This window comes from Uloborus diversus, chromosome 1 (assembly GCF_026930045.1).
Source record: "Uloborus diversus isolate 005 chromosome 1, Udiv.v.3.1, whole genome shotgun sequence".
NCBI classification, from domain to species: domain Eukaryota; kingdom Metazoa; phylum Arthropoda; class Arachnida; order Araneae; family Uloboridae; genus Uloborus; species Uloborus diversus.
This window is the reverse complement of record NC_072731.1, coordinates 101,423,707-101,446,610: the sequence shown is the minus strand read 5'-3', so window position 1 is coordinate 101,446,610 and position 22,904 is coordinate 101,423,707. Positions and strand designations below refer to the sequence as shown.

The 22,904-nt window shown below is 32.4% G+C and overlaps 1 protein-coding gene across 1 annotated transcript in view; it reads left to right on the top strand.

Moving 5' to 3' along the window:
* Window positions 1-22,904, top strand: part of LOC129216666 (PMS1 protein homolog 1-like) — a 97,721-nt gene that overhangs the window by 45,671 nt on the left and 29,146 nt on the right. Inside the window, exons 6-9 of the mRNA XM_054850916.1 lie at window positions 1,390-1,533; window positions 10,473-11,474; window positions 12,337-12,496; window positions 17,291-17,414. Of these exons, the coding sequence (XP_054706891.1) occupies window positions 1,390-1,533; window positions 10,473-11,474; window positions 12,337-12,496; window positions 17,291-17,414 (1,430 nt within the window). The remainder of the gene's footprint in view (window positions 1-1,389; window positions 1,534-10,472; window positions 11,475-12,336; window positions 12,497-17,290; window positions 17,415-22,904) is intronic.

Below are 22,904 nucleotides of genomic sequence, written 5' to 3'. Positions count from 1 at the left end.
TGGAGACACCCAGGGCAGAGGAGGGATCCTGGTTTCAGTTTTGCACGCCACACTGGCCCTCAACAAGGCATTATGGTTGAGGTGCCCTTTCCTTTGATAACTGGACCCCTTTGGTCGTAATTAGAGGTACGCTTACTGCACAGTGGTACGTAGACGACATAGCAAGACCTGTTTTGTTGCCGTTCCTTTTGCAGTACCCTCGGCTGGTTTTCAGCAGAACAATGCCAGATAACATACGGCATGTGTTGCTATGAACTGTCTGCAAGCTTGTCAAACTCTTCCGTGGCCTGCCAGATTGTCAGATCTCTCTCCCATCGAGCATGTCTGGGATATGATGGGATGGCGATTGCATCTGGGAAGGAATGTTGATAATCTTGTCCAGCAATCGGAGCGAATTTAGCCAGAAATACCGCAGGACAACCTCTGGGAGCTTTATCGGTGTTTCCCACATCGTGCTTCAGCTTGTATCTAGGCTAGATGCGGGTCAATACCTTATTGAACTTGTTACTGTAACTCTGACATAAATTATTCAATTGTTCTAAGAATTGAATAATTTACTATTCTGTGCATTGCCTTCCTATCCACCAATTTCCGTCTCAATCGGATCACTCCTTCTTGGTGAGTCGATTTTTTTGTTATAGAGTGTATCACCAAATGATCGTCAGTCTAGACGCTATATTAGTTTTGTATTGAAATAAGTAATTAATAGCAACAAAAAATTAGTTAATAGGCTTTTTAGAACACCCGATCGAAAACAAAAAGGGAAATGTGCAACTGGAACGTACGCACACCCCACATTCGAAATTTTAACCTTCTACAACTGGCCATTTTTGAGTTATGACTTATGAGAGATACATATGTACATCCAGCCGCAAGAAACAACGCAATAATCAACTTGTTTGGTACCTGAATGCAGTATTAAAAACCCTTTCAGGGGTGACTAAAATAGAAATTCATACTGAAGTTTAAGTAAACAGTTTTATACGAAAACAATAACTCCCTTTAACTTTACATTAAAAAATAAAACAGCAAAGATCTTTTTTTTTTCGGAAACATCATCCAATTCCATCGGCTTTTCGATGCTTTTAAGGCCGATGTTCCGTGCAAGTTAGCATCGGCTGCCGATGGCTAAAATGTTGAACCATCGGCTCCGATGCATTGGTCGAGTCCTATAAAATAAAGGTATTTCAAACAAGGAACTTTTTGAACAAAGTAAATTATTTCCTCAGGATTTATTGGAAAAGTATATGGTGTGCAAAATACTTTTGAAATCTGCATTTAGCTCCTTGTTATTATGCTGCTGACAAGATTAAGTTTATTTATAATTTAATCCTGTGAGATAATCTTTGAAATAACTTGGAATGTAATAATTTTATCTCTCTTTTGTAGCTTTTGAAAGAATACTACTCTAAAAATTTGGATAGTAATAATAGGGGGAAATATCCAATATGCTGCATGTTTCTTACTCTAAGACTGGCAGATGTAGATATTAATGTTGAACCTAACAAAACAGCTGTCATGCTACATAATGCTGTGAGTATTTCATCAAACGTTTTTTAAAATGTGTAACTTTTTAAAATTTTGTATTGATTTGAGTTAAGTACAGTCGAACCTCCATATATCGAACTTCCATATATCAAAATTTCAGCAAATTTCTATGTTCATTGCATAGAAAAATTGTTTCTATATATTGAAAAAATCTCTATATATCGAAAAAAAATTTGAGACATTCGTAGATTTTTTTTTTCCACTTCAGACTGTTTGTCTCATGAAAAATGAAAATTAGGGGAGAAAATTATGTTCCCTAAAGGTTGCTACGAAACTCATAAGGAATCTGGGGTTGAGAGCTGTGTAGATAGGTCGTTGCTCCGTTCTGGAGTTCTTAAATTCCCTCAAGTTTATTTCAAATCTAAGTTGTAACCAGTAACACTGTAAAATCACTTTCAAGTTATCCCTTTTGTCTGTTAATTATCATTCCTAGTTTTTTGGCTTCAGTAAAAATCAATCGAGTGAAGTAGATTGATTTTTTACTTTTCTCTCGACTACACTGTCAAAACGAAACCCCCCTAATGTTGCGAATCAAGTTAATTGCAGAAGAATGAAGATGTATGACGGCGCAAAAATGTAATTTCTGTTAATTTTTTATTTTTCAACTTTCATTTAATCCGTTGCTCGTATAAATTAGAAATTGGGTTTTATACACGAAAATTAGCTTTAATTTTAGTGATTTAGGAGATTTGTACGATAAAATAAGATCGTTTCTATATATCGAAATTTCTATGTATTGAACTTTTATCAGGAAATTTGCTACTTCGATATATGGAGGTTCGACTGTACTACATTGTACTTTTCATTTTTAGTCTATATTGTGCAATAAATGTTAATTCTATTTGGCGTCACATGAATTAAAAAGCCTTTTTGAGTAGATAGGAAAAATTTAGTAATAAAAATTGTTAAAGAAAACTATTGTTTTAAAAAAATAACAAAGCTTAGCAGGAGGGAAAAAAAAAACATTTTAAATTAATTGCAGCAATCAAACTGAAAGTCAATGTTTGACTTCATGTGTGCTAAATTTTCAAAAATAATTCAAAACAAAGATAGCAATGAATTATTAAACTAGACATAGTGAAAGATTATTTCCTTAAAAGTTGTGCTTTAAATGTAGCACAACTGTTGTAGTTATTAGTAGCGAAAGAATGAAAACAGGACTTTTTATAGTTTTTTGCCTTCAGCAGTTTCAAACTGTCATAGCATATACTGTTGATGCATAAAATCTTTTCTCCCTGCTTACTTTATTAATTTACCCTTATTTACTATATGACATGTAATTTTAAATATCAGCACTACTTTTCTCTCATTTAGCATATAGACCACTGGTGAAAATTTTCAGTCTTTTAAAAAAAATTGAGAATCAAAATTAGAAAAGTATAAAATAAAGTAATAAATAATCAAGTATAACTGAAATTCAGGCATGTTTGATATTTTTTTTTTTTTTTTAAATCCAATTTGTATTGTTGTAAGTATCAGAGTGAAGAGAAAACTACTACCATTACATAATGATGAAAAATAAACTATTCATGAATAAAGTGAGATAATTTGTAACAGTTGTGTTTCTCAAATATTCCTCATAATTTTTTTGTGTATTATTCACTTTTGTTTCTATATTGGAATATTAAAAGAAAATTATTTAAAAAAAATTATTTTTTAAGTAAAAAGTTTTGAATGCAGTCCCTGTATTTAATTACAACAGTGGTTCAACCCCCCCCCCCCCCACACACACACACAGAGTCATTGGTTTTAACATAAATGCAAATTCTAATACAGTAGTTTATGCATATGAAAGGGCTGTTTTGACTTAAAAAATTAATAAAAATATTTAAAGAAGAAACTTTCATTAGGTATTTTTTGATCAAAAAATCCCTTTGGAAGGTGTTTTTGATCACCCCCCCCCCCTCCAGGAGGTATATTTGATCAAAACACTCCTCCAGAAAGTATTTTTGATCAAAAAACCCCATCAGAAGGTATTTCTGGCTGCACTAGTGCCTTACAAATTAAATTTTTCACACACACCCCTTTTTTTATATAAAAATTTCTTGTCTCAAGAATTGTAACTTTCCCCCTGTGATATGTTTGGCAGAACAAATGGAAAAGGTTATGAAAGTCCTAGTTTCTGAAACATGTTTTGTAATTTATAAGAGTATAAGAGCAGCTCCTTCTTTGATAAACAAAAAATGTCAAAATATTGTTACATTAGGTTGCTTCCCCTATCATTTGCCTTTGTGTTTTTAACCGACAATTCATGAAGAAAATTAGTTCATACTGTTTTATTACTAGCAACAAATATAAAGTACTTGAATAAAACAATGTTTATCAAAATCTTAAAACCATGATCTTAAGCAAAATACTACCATTCCATTGAAACTTCCTGTAAAAGCTATGTGAGGAAACTGTTTTAATATTTCCAAACATGAATGGTTGAAAATCTTTTACAGCAAATTCAAGCAGTTAATTAAGTTTATCTGCCTACTGAGGTGAAAGGAGCCCTTTGTACTTCTGCGTGATCAAGTTTTTAAGATGGTTGCGTTCGATGAAAATCACCGGTCGACCGGTTAGTAACTGGTTACTAACCGAAGCGTTCTATGATCAACCGGTTACCACAGCGGTTGCCATTCTAAGCAGTTGATTGGTTGATTTGAGCACGTGATCATTAGCTGTCACGTGATTACCTAACCGGTCGCTCTCGGTCGAGCTCCTCGAACGCAACCGATGTGTTTAAAGATTGATTTGCATTTTGGAAGCAGTAGTAAAGTTGGTCATATGCCTTTAGTTGAATAACCTGCAAATTCATATAGTCAGTAGGCAAACTAACTGCTTAGAGAATGTATTGTCAGGACAACTTCCAATGTCTTCTGCAAGGCCGTAGCCAGGATTTTGTTTCAAGGGGGTTAAAAAATTTTCGATAAAAAGATGAAAAAGTCACCTGTTGCTATGATTTATGAAGCATATTGTGCATTGGTAGACATTTGGCAATATGGCAGTAGAGGGGGGGGGGTCAACTCAGCAAAATGAAAAAAAATTTGGAAGAAGACGTGGGAGATGGTTGGCTGTATATTATTGCTTGTTTTTTGGAATTTTTTCTTTTGAACAGTAATATTACTGAATTACCAAGAGTAAAAGTTACTTTATCAAAATGTGAGCAAATATTTTCTCAGATAATTTATATTTATTATTATCGTATCATTTAATCAAAATTTAATAATGTACAATTTTTGTTGGTTCAGAAAAAGATGTGCTGTGTCCTAAATGTCGCACTTGCGTAAGATACCAATGACATAAGGACCTTTAACGTTACTCTTAAGTTGGACAAGAAGAAATAATTATATACCACCAATCACTTTTCATGAGCTCTGAGGGTCAGGAATGCCCAAATGATTGTTTGTAAGAGAGGAGCAGACCTAGGTATATTTTTAATATTTTGAAATACATGCCAAACTGACACTGGGTTTGGTATCTCATTTTAGACTCAATTTCAAAAGACATTTTTTTAAATGTAACTCAGGCTACATTTGATAGTAACACTAGGGAAAGGATTTGGTTTGCCATGACTCCCCTTGAAATTTTTTGAAGTCTTAAAAACGCATTTGGGAGTCCCCAGAAATTTTGTTATTGAAGTCGTGAAAACGCAATTTTGGAATACATGTTGACATGTTAGAGGTGGAGGTGGTTGCTCTAACTCAGAATTTTTTTAAAAGTTATACAGGGTTGCCCTATTTTGTCCACCTGGGAAAAAACCAGTGGACAAAATGTCATTTTGTCCACTTTTTCGGTAAACTGAAAGTTTTTAGTTAAAAGTTTGAAGATTGAAAATGATAAATATAGTATATAAATACAGTATTGAAAATAATAAGTAATTATATAGATTCTTCCTATTCAAGTAATATTTTAACTTAAAAATAGCATACATAAATATGTATATAAACAATTGATTGAAAAATATTTTAAAGTGAAATTGAAAAAAAATAAGATCTGTTGAAGTTTATGTAAGTGTTTATGTAAATCAAATGAGTGTTAATAAGTTTAATGCATGTAACAGCATTTATAAAAACAAATACGTCAGTTATACATTTTAAGATGTTTATCTGTGATGTGGAGGTTTATTGCCCATAGTAAATGCATTTATAAAATTTATAAAATAGAAATAAAAAGTTTTAAAGGTTGGAGTCTCAAAACATAAAATATCATATTTAAAAGGGGGGGGGGCTACTAGATATTAATAAAGGAAATGTTGACATGAAGTGAAATCTGTTCTTGTAATACAAATACAAATGTGATGATCAGCAACAGATTCTGAACCCAGCTAGGCTGTTCCTAGTCAATTTATTAGTCCCCAATGAAGATTAATGGCCATTTTAAAACTATCTTCTCCCTTGCTCATTATAGTCTCTTCCGTTATACTGTTCTGAGCACCCACAATCCTACTTAAGTAGTAATTTGTATGACATTAACATATCCATTAAAACATGCTGAGTACATAAATATTTTACTATGGGGTAACATCAGTAAAAATTCGAAAAATATAACAGTAATAAAATGTTTTTAGTCTATAAATCCTCATTTTGTATGTATGTATGTTTCCAAGCATTTCATTTGACTTTTCCATTGAGTTTAATTTTTTTATTGTAATACATAATAGTGTAATCTCGCCCAATATCTTATTCACATTGTTAAATTTTTATTACTTTTAAGTGAATTATGATCTAAAATTAGTTGCACCAATGTATAATTTATTTATTTTATTTATTTATTTATTTTTTTTTTTAATTTTTTTTTTCGGTTTTACTAAATTCTAAAGTTAACAATCATTCTATTTAAATTAAATGATTAATTCATGATATATAATGTATTAGAATTATACATTAATTTTATTACACAATAACAATAAATGTAGGTATGGATTATCAGTTGATTTTTCATTTCATCCATTTTGTCCAATTTGTCCAGTTTCTTCCAGCATCCTTTTTATAAAAAAGTGGACAAAATACCAACCCTGAAGTTATAAGACCTACTCTTGATGATGCAGGGAGTTCTCAAATTGGGAGAAGGTTCGGGAGTTCTCAAATTTTTGACAAAAAGACTTTAAAAACTCCACTACAAATTTTCTTTGGGTGAGTTTACCTGAAGGAGATGGAAATTTAGGAATTTCCCTTCTTAAAACACATTCTAAAGTTCTGTTTGACAATGAGAGAAAGAAAACTGTTTGTAATCGAAGTGCAAGAAATATGATTTTCTATTTTGTTTGTGTGACGGTATAAGAAGCGGGTAAGTGGCTGCTGTCCTTCTGTAAACTTTCAAAATCAAAATTCTGAAAATGCAATTTTAAGTTACCTTTAGTGTTATTAGGGAGGATAGCAGAGATTGAGGACTCTGACCTGAAAAGTTTCCAATATTAAGGGCTTTAAAATGCAATTTTGAACTCTTTTTGGTTTTGTCAAAGGGGTTAAAGCCCTCTTTTGGAAAACCAGTAAGTGTTTTCATTGCAACATTTAAACTTGCTGCTCCTAGAAGTTGCTGCACGGCATGATCCAACTCTTAGGGCCATTCTGAAGTCGAAAAATGAATGAGAAAAAAGCTTTTTTGAAATTAGCTTTTAAAAAAGCAGGTATTAAAAGATCTTTGGTGATGTTAGTGGGAGGAGAGGTTTGGGGGCCACTTATCAGTAATTTTTGGGGGCGCTTTCCCGGAAATTCTTTTGCAATTGAAGCCCTAAAAAGGAAAGTTTAGATGATCTGTGGTGATATGGGGGGGGGGGGTCGGGGACAACTTGAATGTTTTTGAGTTAAAGTCCGAAAAATGAAATTTTTGGCTTTTTTTTGTAGCATGTGAAACTTTGAAAATTTCAGAGGAGTTTGACCCTCTTATCCTACCCCTCCCACCCCCCTTGCTGGCTACGGCTTTGGTCTTCTGTACAAAAAACTGGAGAAAAGGAAATTTTCTAGATAACTGCAAGCAAAGGATAAAATTGTTTTTGGTCTAATTCATCCTGCCTTTAGCTGTTATTTATGAATGATGGCAGCATTTGAATTTAGTGAGTGTTCAGTTGGAGACATTGTAGAATTGAGTATTATAAAATTGTGAGGAAAATTATGTAACATGAGTGTACTATTATGGTTAAAATTTTGTGTGGAAAAAATGTTGGGGTGATTTCTTATATTTTAAGTGCATTAGCTACATCTGCTGTACTAGAAATAACTTTCAGCATTTTAGATTCAGTCCAAAAAAAAAATCTGGAAAGTGAGTAAACTCGCATATTCCATAATTGGAAGCTGCACTAAGACATTGATGAAGAGGTTCACATTGTCAAAAATTTGGATGTCATTGTTATTGTGAACCTTGTTAGCGATCCTCTTTATATTATCTTTAAATTGAGAAAATTGATAGTTTAATGTGTTAATAACATATCTCCCTTTTTTGACATTTTTTTTCCTAGATGATTGTATTATTTATGTAGCAGTTTTTATGATATTTGAAATGAAATGATGGAGAGGGGGGCTCAGTAGAGCCAAGCACTGCAACCAGAGGTCTAGTGTGCTAAACCCCAAACAAAAGTCCTAAAATAGACCAGTAGCCAAAGCAAAGATTAGCAGGCATATCATATAATGGGAATATCATAGATCTCCCAAGGATCAAGCAAGTGATGGCCAAGGTGTCCAAACCTGTAAGCTGAAAAGACGTCACAATCACACAAGATGTGTGCAGCAGTTTCCTCATGACGACAGCTTCTACAAATTGGGTCATCAAAGACGTCCATTATTGTAAGATGCCGCTTCAAGGTACAATGACCAGTAAGGAGGCCAATAGCCCTCCTGGCACTGTTTCCATTCAAACTTAAGAGCTCCTTTGCCCTAATACTAGGGCAACTTCTATTAAGTTCTTTCCCCTGCGCTGTCCATCAAGGTTGCGACAGTTATGGTACTGTTTTCTATGAAAAATATCAAAAACAGCAGTCATAAGATTTTTTGAAATCTCAATTGCTGGCTTAGGACTAACAAAAGGGATATCAGAGCCTTTCCGAGCAAGTTGGTTGCCTTTTTCATTTCACTGCCCTCTGGAGCATCCAGGTACCCAACAAAGGATAACCTTGTTCAGCTTTGCAAGATTGCAGAGCAAATTTTAGCACTCCCAAACAATGTGAGATGTCATAGCAACTTTGTTAAGTGCGTTTAAGGCAGCCTGACTACCAGAGCATATGTGAACACATCGGTCTCTATAGCCACGACTCAAGCAAAAACCGCAACACTCCAGGGTGGCATGACCTGCAGTGGCGTAGCTAGACCTCACTTTCGGGGGGGTTACTTCTTTATATATATATATATATATATATATATATATATATATATATATATATATATATATATATAATCGCTTGGAATTTTTCCTTTTCTCCTTTTTTTTTCTTTCTCTTCTCTCTTCTTTTTCTCTTTTTTTTTTTTTTTTTTGAGACTAACTTTTCGGGGGGGGGGTCTTGTCCCCAAAACCCCCCCCTTAGCTATGCCCCTGATGACCTGCCTGGCATATTCAGCCTGAAAAACAGTTAAGTAACTTTTCCCGAAAGACAAGAATACTCAATACCATCACCAGGACAAAATGCCCCAGTCCTATCATTCATTTTAAAACCATCAGGTGTACCAGAGAGTGCAACCTTTACCATGAAATAAAGCAGCATTCCTCCAATCTCTCGGAGAAGGAAAGATAACCTGATATGGCCTGTCAAGAGCATACTCGCTAAGCATGTAGTCACTTGGCAGGTCAGAAAACAAATGACCAAGTACATCCTTATCAAAATTTTTCCAGGAATGGTAACAAGAGTAAGCTTTCCATTGTTTTGAACGTTTAAGCCTCTTCATACACAAAAAAGCTTCATCTTCAATCCACATATGGAGCGGACATAAACCTAAATGTAGTTCCAGCGTATCAGTAGGCATTGTCCTGATACATCCAGTCATGTCTATGCAGACCATCCTCTGCAGCTTGTTGAGCTCATTTCTAGCAATGTCAAGTTTGGTTCTTGACCACCAGACAATGAAGTCATACGTAATTATGGGGCAGATGACCATCTTGTAGATCCGATGAATAACCCTGGGACTAAGCCCCCAGGTTCTGCCAATAGCTCTCTTGCAGGACCAAAGGACTTTACTATCCTTTGCCAGACAATAGATGAAGTGTTTCTTCCAGTTCATCTTGGAGTCAAAACAGATCCCAAGATACTTGACCTCGTCAGAGCAGCTGAGAGTTTGTCCGAAGAAATTAATATTACTCACCTAGATTGCTCTTTTACATGTAAAAGCAACCATAGTGGTTTTAAGAGGATTTACAGCAAGACCCTCAGAATGATACAATCGTTCCATGCACTTTAAACCTTGTGATAAGATTGAGAAGACAGTATACAAGAACTTCCCTCTGGCCACAATGACGACATCATCAGCATAGCCATTGCAAAAAAGGTCAGAAGAAATAAAACTTTCAAGCACTGATTCGACAACTAGACAACAAAGGATAGGAGAGAGAACACCACCCTGTGGACATTCAGCATTTGCGTGAAAAGTTAAATCGACACCACAAAGAGAGGCATTGACAAACCTATACTGTAACCGATTTTCAATTAAGATACATTATTTACAAATAATATTTACAAATTCTTTTTCAATTTTCATACTTAAATTAATCATGACCGGTTGAAGCTAAGAGCAGGAACAAAGGCTGGTTAATTAGGAGTTGACTACTTAATTGAATTCAATAAATTTCAAAAAGTTGTTTTTCAATTTTAGTCGCACCAAATTATTAAATTCTGAATGTATTAATTGGGTGTTGAAATGTTTAAATTCCTTCTTACTTTGTTTTAAATATTTTTGTAACATAGCAAATTTGCTAAAATTTACTCTTTTATACATTTATGCAATTGTTCTCTTTCATAGGATTCAGTTTTGGAACTGCTATCTGGTATGTTAAAAACTTGTGGCACAGTCAAGACTAATGATCCAAATACAAGAGATTGCCCTAATGTAGTGAAAACTCTTGATAACTTCTGCCACAATGTGGAAAAAACGAATGTTTCTAAAACTAATCCTACTCCTGTGCTCAGTGTTAATGAACCTAAAGCAGCTGTTTCAATGCCTAAAAATCATTTAAGTAATGAAAACAGTTTAAAATCAGCTCCAATTCCTTGTGAAATTAATGATCAATCAAAGCAACGGAGACATTTATGTACTGGAAATCAACTTGATAACCTGAACAGCAATGAGAAAAAAGATTTTGCTGAAATTAATCTAACTCATAGGCTTAATGAACCTAATTGTGTTCATGAACCAAAACCCACTGTTTCTTCACCTATAAATGAATACAGTAACTTTTTTAAGCTAACTTCAAGTTCTGGTATGATGTCTGAAAATCTTAGTGATAAATCAAAAGAAATGACTTCTGCATGTGCCACAAATAAACTCAAAACCAGTAATTCTTGGCATGACCAAACTAATCTAGTAGTAAATTCAGAAAAGTTAACTTCCAATATAAACACAGCTCCTGTCAAAAAAATTCCTGACATTAATGAATATTTCTCATCTCCTTCTCCTAAAAGACAAAAGAGGAACCCATTATCAAATCAGGTTTATCATCATGTTAAAACTCTAAATGAAGTCATGTCATCCAGCAATATTAACTCTAAAAATTATGAAATAAAGCTTCCTGAGTCACATTTGCTGTCTGGTGTTTCTGCATTGGCACAAAGAAGCAGCTCAAGTGGGGACATTAGTGTTAAAATTGTAAATATGGAAGAAGCTACTGAAAGTAACATATCAAATAGAAAAAGACATTTATCTGATCCAAGTCCATCTTCAAAAGAAAATAAGAAATTGGATAAAAAGGTCCCGAAATTGCAAACCTGGTCTCGAGGACATTGCACAGGTGGCCTAAATCTACAGGTATTATTGAATTCATGCTTTTAGCATTTATTGTATTTGTTATTCTTTTAATATCTATAGTGTAGCTGGATTTTCTTTAAGGAGATTCTCCTGGTTTGTTCATAACATTTCCCACATGTACATATATTGACATTAAGCTTGGCACAATGGCATAAACGAAACATTTGTGAGTAACCCCCTTTGTTGCTCCAGTACACTTAAATAATAAGCAATGATCTGCTGATTTGTGATTTAATACTTTAGCTGGATATGGTTTTGAAAAAAATATGTGTTTAATTATCTTCAATAGCTATCAAGATTAGAAACTCAAGTTAACATTTGCCACTCAAAAAATGCTTTTTATATGGGGAATGTACTTAAATTTACTTCTCTACTTGGTACTTATCGATAAAATAATATTTAATTCACCTAATGGCATGTGGTAGTAAAGTGTTTTAAAGAAGCTTATATTTTAGAAACTTTTTTTTTTTTTACATTTAATATATTGTATGCTATGATGCTGAAGTAAATTGATTAGTTCCAAATGTTAATTGTTTGTTAGGCATCATTTCTCAATTAAATACTCTTAAAATTAAGTCCTGATTTCAAAAAAAAAAAAATTCCACTTGCTTTTTATATACCTTTAGTTTTTCATGATCATTGGGATAAAAACTCTTGCAGTTTTATCAAAATGGGTTTTATCCCTTATATCTTAATTATTACAAAACAATGCCACAAAACTTGTGTGTTATCTTAAAATTGTAGACTTAGTTGAAGAATTCTAAATTATTGTTTGAAACCTTTAAAAGGCTTAAAGGCAAGCTTCATTATTCTTGTTTAAAAAAAAAAAAAATTTAATGCATGTGTTCTAACAATTTTGCAGCCTGCAACTGTTTTAATGCCAAAAGTTTTGAATAACCCTGACAATGTCCACCATATAAAGTCCTTGGATAACAAAAAGGAAACTGGAAATATTGATCAAACATTGTCAGAAAGAAAATTGACTCCATTTGATTTCTTTTGCCGGAAATATCGTTTAGAAAGTAAGTTTAAGTATTCAAAACTCTCTCTCTCTTTTTTTCCCCTCACCCCCGCCATAGAAAGGATTTTGCATATTAAAAATGAGCAAGAAGTCACTTAATTATTATTTTTTAATGTTTATTAATATAAATTCTTTTTGCATATTGTAAAACATCTTCAAAAAAGAATGACTTGTTAAAAAGAAATTCCATCACTATTTGCTGATTTTTCTTATTTCATCTGTTTGAAAAAAATTTATATCAACACTACCGGTACCTGCATAACTTTGCCATAGTAGAAAATAGAAAGGTCATTTTGTTTGCTTGTATATTTACAAATAATGGATGATGAATTTCTCACCAATATGGCTGTGTTAATTTGCTTGCCCATGTTATGGTAATTTGCTCACCCACAGTTTGATAATTTAATGATCCATGTTATGATAATTTACTCGTCCATGTTATGATAATTTGCTCGGTAAATTGGGCATAAAATTGGAATAGAAAAAGAAAAAATTGCGTTTTCCAAAAATCACTTTGAGGTACTCACCCCTATGCTACGAACTAATTTTGTACCAAATTTCATGAAAATCAGTCAAAGGGTCTAGGCGCTATGCACGTAACAGATATCCAGAGATCCAGACTTTCTGCCTTATTATTAGTAAAGAATAGTTTAAATTGTGTGCGTTAATATTAATTAAAATTGGTTCTCTAATTTAAGGACTTTCAAGGACCACCAAAAAATCGTCCTTCAGTAGAATGCAACTTACTAATGACTTCTTTTTTTTAAGTTGTAGAGCAGTTAAAAAGCAGCCACTTCGTTTTTTATTATGAATGCTTCTTATTTTATAAAATTCAATTACTAAACAACAAGTGGTTGATTGTCCTGCTCCATTTAGAAAAATTTAAGTATGCCTTCTAGCCTCAGTGACTTAAATCTTAACTGTCATTGCAAATAATGCTCAGTCTTAAAAATTATTTGTGCTTGTGGAAATTTCCTTTTAGGAGCTTAGTGCTGCCTTCTGTCAAAACGTAACTCCATTATTCTAAGTATTGTATATTTGCTTAAAGTTTAGGTTAGGGGTTCCCAACCTGTGGGTCGCGACCCTCAAGGGACTCGCGATGCCTTTCTTAGGGGTTGCAACATTATCCCTATCATATCATTGCATAATTGAAAAATTGAAATACATAGGGGGGAAAATAGCATCATTTTAGAGTAGCATCAGTCCTTGAGCGCAATGGTGAATCCAGGAGAAGGGCTATGGGGCTACGGCAACTCCCCCCCCCCCCCCCAAATCACTTCTCATGCTAAAGAACCTGATCCCCTAACGTCCTCTAAGATTATTTTAAACTTTGTTTTAAGAACAATCTACAAATTTCCGCGAAAAGAGTCTCTAAGTTACTCCCTCTAACCAGGGCTGTGGAGTCGGAGTCAGACTGATTTTGGGGTAAAGGAGTCCTTTAAAAACATGCCGACTTCGGGTTTCTTTTTTTCCCTTATTTTTTCACTGCCTCTCCTTGCATTTTTTAAAAATGCAAGGAGCAAAAAAATGAATACTAATTAATTTGATTACATGTATTAAAGCCTACTAATAAGAAAATAACTGTCATTGTGACAACCAGCTGGCTTGATTGTTAATCAAACTTTTTGTAACAGCTACTTACGCCGTCTATTAGTTTGCTTATTTTCTAATTCTGTTTGATAAAAACCTTCAGCAAACAGTTTTGTTGCCTAACATTTTCTAAACACTCCGGTTCCACACTATTTTTCACTGCCTCTCCTTGCATTTTTTAAAAATGCAAGGAGCAAAAAAAATGAATACTAATTAATTTGATTACATGTATTAAAGCCTACTAATAAGAAAATAACTGTCATTGTGACAACCAGCTGGCTTGATTGTTAATCAAACTTTTTGTAACAGCTACTTACGCCGTCTATTAGTTTGCTTATTTTCTAATTTTGTTTGATAAAAACCTTCAGCAAACAGTTTTGTTGCCTAACATTTTCTAAACACTTGCAAATAAAAATAATAATATATTTTTTCCCTCAATCTCAGTTATAAAATAGTAAAAGAAATGCCATGTATTTCTGCCTTAGCCCTGACTATAGGGCGGTAACTTACTGAAAATAAAAGGAATGTATATGTATCGCTTGAGCAAGTCAGGAAACTTTGAGGGTGCTTGGTAAATTCAAATAAGTGTTGGTACAAAAGCGCTAATCCAAAAGATCTGATAAAGTATAAATGGTTTTTTTTTAATCTAAAGATTTCTAAATCTTAGACTATATCCAAATCTAAGAAAGCTTAGTTATCACTGAAAAGTACAAAATAAAATTAGTAAATGATTTATTTGTTACAACACTTAATAATTGTAGTTAATCCTAAAATCTTCATATTAAGGTAAATTTTGAAGCTGCGAGTAAAATTAAAATTAAAAATTGAGCTAAGAAATATAGGTATGTAAAAGTTATTCGCACAAAGCTGTATACCGCCGCATTTTGTGGAAAATTTATTCCAGACGTACATGTACCCCGACCTCTCTCCGCAATATAGTACAACATTTTGTTGAAATTTTAGAGATGAAATTTAAGATTTATTATTGGGGAAATTTTTTAGAATTAAAGTATTTCAATTTTAATAAACTCTGAAAGTAAGTTGAGGTGTCACCCACCAGATGGGTGTCCTCCGCCGCAGGGGGGGCGAGGGATCGCCCCCTCTCAAGAAAAATTTTTTGACTTAGCAAAAAAAATTTTTTTTCCTTGCTCAAAACTCCTTTACTCGCTCTTTTCTGTGCTTTCAAAAATTGAAAGCACAGGATTTGATCATTTGATCAACATCTATTTGTTAAAACATTAAAGGGGAGCAAATTAATCCTTTTCAATTTTTTTTTAAATGGGATTTTTAAGCAATCTCACTTCAGAAATTGCAACTATTGGATAATTTGATTTTCAAATTGAATTTCTACCATTGTATGCATCTTAGGTTTACAATTACGTGAAAATGTACAAAAAGGAATTAATATTTCAATCTCTGCCCAGGGGTTTCCTCTTCTCCCCTCTCATGTGGGGGCATGATTTGAAAAATAAATAAAAAAGCAGGAGTTGAAGTTGGCATCAGAGTCAGACGTTTCAAAATTCTGGAGTTGGCCATTTTTGTTCCGACTCCGCAGCCCTGCTTCTAACATCATGCAAAATCGTTTTTGGAACTTCCATTTTGAAATTATTTCTGTGAGAGATTCTCTAAACCCCAATCCTTATCCTGAAAGACTTCCTGTAGTTTCCTTTTTAAAACTTAATTTTTGAAATATTCCAAGGAAGAACTCTGAACCCCATCCCGTCTCTTAACTTCATTAAAAAAAAGCATTTTATTTTCAAAAAAAATTTCAGGGGAGTGCCTGCTGTTCCCCTTCACATAATTAAGGTCATATAATTTTGTTTAGGGCTTAAATTTCAGAAAAAAAAATCAGGATGAGGGTCTCCGAACATATTTATTTCTTATAAAAGATAACTTACTATTCTGTTTTTAGGACTTAAATTTCCTGATGAGTATGCGAAATCCTCTCTCCCCTAACATCATTAAAATCGTCTAAAATATTATTTTTAGAACTTGAATTTCAAAAAAACTCCGGGGGAGGGGAGGATCCAAATCCAAACTTTTTCCCTAATATTTACAAATATGGCCTATAATTGCATTTTTAGAATCGTAAATTCACAAATTTTCCGGAGGATAGGTGACCCGAACCCCTTTTCTTCTCTTAACTGTAACAAAGATAGATAACAACTAAGCTTATTCAGGGCATATAATTTTCATTTTCGAAAAATTAAGAGAGCATTTCCGTTTCATCTCCCCTCTTCCCCATTGTTAAAAATCGTCTAAAACTTCATTTTTAGGACTTCAACTTCAAGAAATTCCAAAGACTGTCTTCGAGCTTGAACCTTTCATAAGAGTCCCTGAACCTCTCTTCCTCTGAATATCACCAGAGATCGTGTAAACTGCAATTTGGCACAACAGATTCAAACAATTTCCAGGGGACGACCATTGCGAATGTTACACATATTGTTGATTCTTATTGTAAATTCTCTTCCTCGGCTTATATGATGCAATTCTATTAATTTGATTACTCATAGCTAGTAGTGACACCTCCCCCTCCCCACCTTCAAGCATAAATCTGGACTCTCTTGCTATATATCCTTTTGAAAAAAAATTGAGTCTTCCAGACGCCCTCCTCCCAATTTTTTGATCTGGCGATGACCTTGTTAGAAGGAAATGCATTCATTCACCTCAATGAAAGTTGGAGGAAACCAAATCCTGCATTTGTCACTGCCAAGATGCATGAATTTTGAAAGTACAGAAATAAATGTTTAACATAATCAAGATTATTTTTTTTTCTTTCTGCAATTATTGTAGAAATAAAAAAAACATTAAACTTGAATAAAATATATCAAGCACCTTGAGCTATTATGTTAAATATGCGCAATGTCCATGCCAAAGCAGAAACACACACAAATATACATATGTATATATGAGGACACATAGGGGGTCGCGGGATGTTTAGTTATTGAAAAGGGGATCATGAAATTAAAAAGGTTGGGAACCACTGGTTTAGGTTGTAGGGTTTTCAGAGTACCCTATAGATTAAATATCCTACCTTAATCATATTACACTAGAAGATTTACTCATTACAAGGTTGCTTCAGAATTTAAATAAAAGGAATCTGCTGGATTCTTTAATTACTTTTCTATGCTGAAAAATTGAAATTAATATTAAATTCTGTCTAACAATGTGCATTAAAATTTGATCTTGTGGGTTCTTTTATCAGTTGCTGCTCAGAATCCAGATTCTAACAGCCATCAAATTGCTCAAATTCTGAAAGAGAAATGGAATTCTTTAACTTTTGAAGAAAAGGCTGTGTTTAAAAATATGATAGCCAAAGAATATCCTAAGTAAATGTTTTATAATTTTCTTGAAGTTTAACTCCATTATTTATTATGCATATTTACATTGTTTTAAGTATTTTAATTGTAGTTATCATCTTAGTAAAAAAAATTGAATAATCATAAATATGGAGCAAATGGGTCATTCCATATCAAATCAATCAAAAAAGTAAGATTTTCAAGCTGACCCCTGGGTCGTTCCACGTCAAATCAACCACAAAAATGGGATTTTAACACCCACCGTCTCGAAATTTGATCAAGCATGGTATACTTCATCTCTTTATGCTTACAAGCAACCCCCTAATTTTTTTTTCTTTCAGTATCAATGCGTTTTGATTTTATAGCCTTTTGAAATTTGGCGATTTTACATTTTTTATCATTTTCGAGACGCTCAAACTGAGATGTTGTTGTTTATGAAAAAAATTATTTCTTGGTAACTAATGCTATAATCTTTTTGAAAATTTTTGCAGAAAATAGAAAGACTTTGAACATGTTGATAAAAAATATCTTAATAATCTTAGTTTGCACAATTTTTTTTTTAAAATTAGAAAATTGAAAATTTTAAATTTTTTTCCAAAAAAAGGTGCTGGCAAAAATCTGAATTTCAACAAGTGGGTCAGCTTTAAAAATCATGATTTTTTTAAAAAATGATCATGGATATGTACTCTAACTTATCCAATGAAAAACATTAGGGGACTTTAAGGGATTCTACCCCCCCCCCCCTCCCCCCTCCTTCCTACATTCTGGAAAAAAGCGTAAAACATCAATCTCTTCCATATTCTTAAAAACAGAATTGTCAACAATTATGAAAAAAATTCAAGCATACAGTGTGTTGAATATGGAACTGAAATATTTATAAAAAATTATATTTAAGCTTCTATTTTATTTGAAATAGTTTAAAATTTGTCAAATCAACCACAAAAACTGGATTTTAATACCTACCTTCTAGATTTTAATGAAACTTGTTATACTTCCTTATTTTGTGGTTAAAAGCAACCCCTTAGTTTCTTTTGTTCAATCTCAATGTATTTTAATTTTATAGACTTCTGAAATTTTTCGATTTTGCTTTTTTTTTTCTCATTTTCAAAGACACTAACTGAGCTGTTTTTAATGGGGAAAAAAATGTTTCTCAGCAACTAATAATACTATTACCTTTTTGAAAGTTTTCGTAAAAAATGTTAAGACTTTGAGTATTTTTGTAAAAAATATTATAATAATCTTAGTTTATACAAAGAATTTTTAAAAAATCAGAAAGTTAAACATTTTGATTTTTTTTTTTTTTTTTTGTCAAAAAAGCCATTGTCGAAATTCTAAATTTTTAACATGAGGGTCAGTTTTAAAAATCATGATTTAAAGAAAAAATGATCATGAGTATGTGCCCTAACTTTTCCAATGAAAAAAGTTATGGGTCTTTAAGGGATTCTGTCCCCTCCCCCCCTAGAAACAGTGAAAGCAACATAGAGAAAAGTTCTTCCATGTCTTTGAAACAAGAGTTCCCAGCAATTATTTAAAAAAATTAAATATAAAGTGTGTTAAATATTGAACTCAAACATGTAAATTTAATATTCAAGCTTTTTTTATTTGAAATAGTTAAAAATTGTTTAAAATATAGACATCCTGAAAATAAGATATCGTGAAATTCAAAAGTTGCAGACAACAATATCTGCATACGGATTACTGCATTTTAGTCCAGACAACTTAAAACAAAAGTAAAGTCTTAACACCAATTCATAATCATGCAGTTTCTAGTACTTTCAGGATCCTCTCCCCCCCCCCCCCCCCCACTACGTTTGAAAAAAAAATTATCATGGAACTGTTTTTCCATTATAGTTTTACTGCTGTACAACCACAAATTCATCCTTTTAATTGTTTGAAATTACATTTAACAACCCTTAAAAATTAATGGCCTGATTGTTTAGTAATAATATGTTCTAAATAAAGTGAATTACCTTCCCCCCTCCTCTCATAGCAAATGAAGAAATAAATTAGTATTTACGCACCTCTCGTATTCAATGGATTTTTATATTTTTTTTAATGACAATTGGAAAGCAAATTTGGGGAGAAAAAAAAATTGCCCAGATCCCCCCCCCCCCCAGATTAATGACATAACTAACTCGCAACTTTTCCTCAACTTACCTGGGGTTCCAAAATTTTAATTCCTAAACATTTTCTGTATGTATCACTTATACTTATTACATTCACATTATGAAAATTAATTCTAGTAAATGAATTTTCTATTACTTTTGTTTTCTTTCTTTGAAAAATACATAATAAAATCAATAGTAGATTTGAATATCTTGTAAGGAATAAATACATATTTGTTGAAAAGAGATAAAAGCTTCTTGTTAGTCAGGTTTGCTAAAGATAACAAGTCCTGCTCACATTAGTTTAGAAAACAAGTAATGGTGCCTTCTTTCTCTACAAGCCTCCCATATGATAAATTTTATCCTACCCTTTTATAATTGCACTAACAGCACAGAGTAGTTGCTGACTCCCCTGGATAAAAGATAGAATTCTCTAAAAGAGCTTTTCTAAAATTTTGAGAAAAGGTGAATATGAAAGAAGGAATTGAACTAGAATAGTAATTGGATGTCGACCTGGCATTTGTACAAATGACAGGTGTACAAATGACAGGTTTCTAGCAAATGTGTGTCAAGCTAGAAAGGTTTTCGGCCATTGAAGTTAGCACTGGGTAGACCCTAAGAAAAATAAATGTTGAGTTACCTGGATTATCAGTGAGTCCAGTTACTGAAGCTTCACTATATTTGAACAGGAATATTTAGAATATAATGTTTATAAATCATTGGTACAAAATTAAAAGTGGCTTCTAAAAGAACATACTACCCTTGATAAAACTATGTAGCAGTTGAAAAAGGAATCAAGAAAAAGAAAGTGTCTTTTAAATAAAAAGTAGTTACCAATCTCACAGTCATAATATAAACAACTATAAATGTAAACCATACAGCTTGCTGATCAGCTGTCATGTAATACCAGCTGTTCCTTTTTGGGAGCTAGTAAAGTAACCATAAAGTTAGAGAGGTGACAGACAAATATATTAGAAAGAAAACAAAATGTCTAAAAAAATTACTAGTGAAGTGTAAAATAAAAATACCTGTCATTTGTACAAATGCCAGGTTATTAGGATCCATTTATGATCATAGAAACACAAGATAACAAAACACACTTTTAGGGTCAAATGAGATTGTTGCAAAGCTTTAATTGTAAACATTTTGGGCAATGGTAACCCTTTTAAACTCATGTCCCATAAATAGCTAAGTTAAACCAAAACTTTTCTTGGTTATTCCATTGGATGAGAGATAAACAAATCAAAGTTTCAGTTTCATTATTGCATTAGGTTAATAAAACAAGTTAAAAGCATTGCAAACTAGTACAGTAGAAGACCGTTATAACGCACACCTTGGGACCAGAGCTTTTGCATTATACAGGTTTTTGCGTTATATAGATCATTTCACAAATTTTGAAACTAATATTCAGAATATATCTATATATTAGCACTTCAAAATGAGTTTTATCTGCAATGAGTATTAAAGCAGCAATATTAAAATTAGTCATTCCCAAATAAATATGTTTCACAATCAAAATTCTGCACTTCTGCTAGCTTCATGGCTTGCATAACAGCTGCATTTTCAAGAGCCATCTGGTATTTTCTGTTTACTATGAGCACTCATTTTCAATTTAAAAGCTTTGAAATAAGATGGAAAGATGAAAAACTTTCAAAATTTAATTTGCCTAACAATTTTTATTTTTGCAAAGCAAAACAGAGGGATTTTTAAACTTCAAAACCTATTGTTTACTTCTGAAAAGTAGTGTGGTTTATAGAGAATTGCGTTATACAGGTCGGCGTTATAACGGTCTTCTACTGTAGCGTCTAGCTTTGAATTTGTCTTTTAGTCTGTTCTTTGCCCAGTTGCTTAGAGAAATCATTACTGAACAGATATGGAATTTTTACTTGTATTTGGCCTGCATCTGATGATGTACTGTAGAAGCACCACACACAACAGCTAGAATGACATAAATTTTTTTCTAATCTTAGTAGAAAAGATGAAAAACAGACATAAAATTAAAGGGATTTAAGAACTATGAGCTAGTATTTGTAGAATTTTTAATATTTTGTATAAATTGCCTAATTATAAATTAGAATTAGATGAAAAGTTTTAATTTCTATGTTGCCCTAAGTTCAACAATAATTTCTATTATGCATAAATTGTGGGAAAGTTCGAATTTCACAATATCTTATTCTTTATTATTAATTAATTTAATTATTTTCATTTCAAAAAAATCTTGAGTATTTAAATGTTTACATTTAAGTGCAAACACCAATGTATTTCAATATTTAAATTTTCTTTAATGCGATTATTAACTTAGTTTGTAATATTGTGATCAACTTTTTTTCATTTATCAAAATAGGGGGCGGGGGGGGGGGGCAGAATCCCTCAAAGTCCCCTAAAGATTTTCATTTTATATGTTAGCACACATGCTAGTGATCATTAAAAAATATATATAAATCATTTTAATTTAGACCCTCATGCCAAAAAATTAAAATTTTACAATCATTTTTTTATTGAAAAAAATTTTTAATTTTTCAGTTTGTTAATTTTTTTAAATTGCTGGACATAAATTAAGATTTTTGACATATTTTTTTCTGAAATACAGTAAAACCTGTAAAGTTGACCACCTTTGTAAGTTGACCACCTGTCTATGTTGACCGCTTTTGTCTGGAACGGAATTAGTCCTATCTTATATAATGAAGGAAAACCTCTGTAACTTGACCACCTCTCTATCTTGATCACCTGTCTATTTTGACCACTAATGAACACCAAATTTGGTTTTGAGTATTGTAAAAAACCCTTTGTAAGTTGACCACTTGGTTTATTTTTTAAAATTTTATTTAGCAAATTATTTTATTATTATTATTATTATTTTTATAGCTTTCCAAGAATATTTTTGATGTCAGACCAGCATTTTACCAACTAAATGAAACAGCAGCATAACTAAACCTCCTTTTGAGTTTGAGTAGATCATCATGAGGTTATAAATGTATATGAGAAAAAAATAAAGCGAAAAATTTAATTTTTGATTAGCTATGAATTTTTAGGAACTATTAATATCAAATGAGTAACTTTTCATAAACAATAAGACTTTTTTTTGATCAATTTATTGAAATTTTAATTTTGCATGACACGTTATGTGTCACTCTGGGAAAATAATCTCTAAAAATATTTAAATAACATTTTAAATTAATGTTTCAAAGTAATGCTAAACAATGAAAGTGAGTTGAACAGAAAGAATAAGTGTCAATTAGTCAAAAAATGAATACATGGTGCAAGAAATGACAAAAAAAAAAAAAAAAAAAATCATTACCCCCTTATAAGTTGACCACCTGTCTAAGTTGACCACCAAAGTACTGCACCGCAAGTGGCCAACTTACACAAGTTTCACTGTACTTGAAATCTTAATATATAATATAAAAATTTTCAA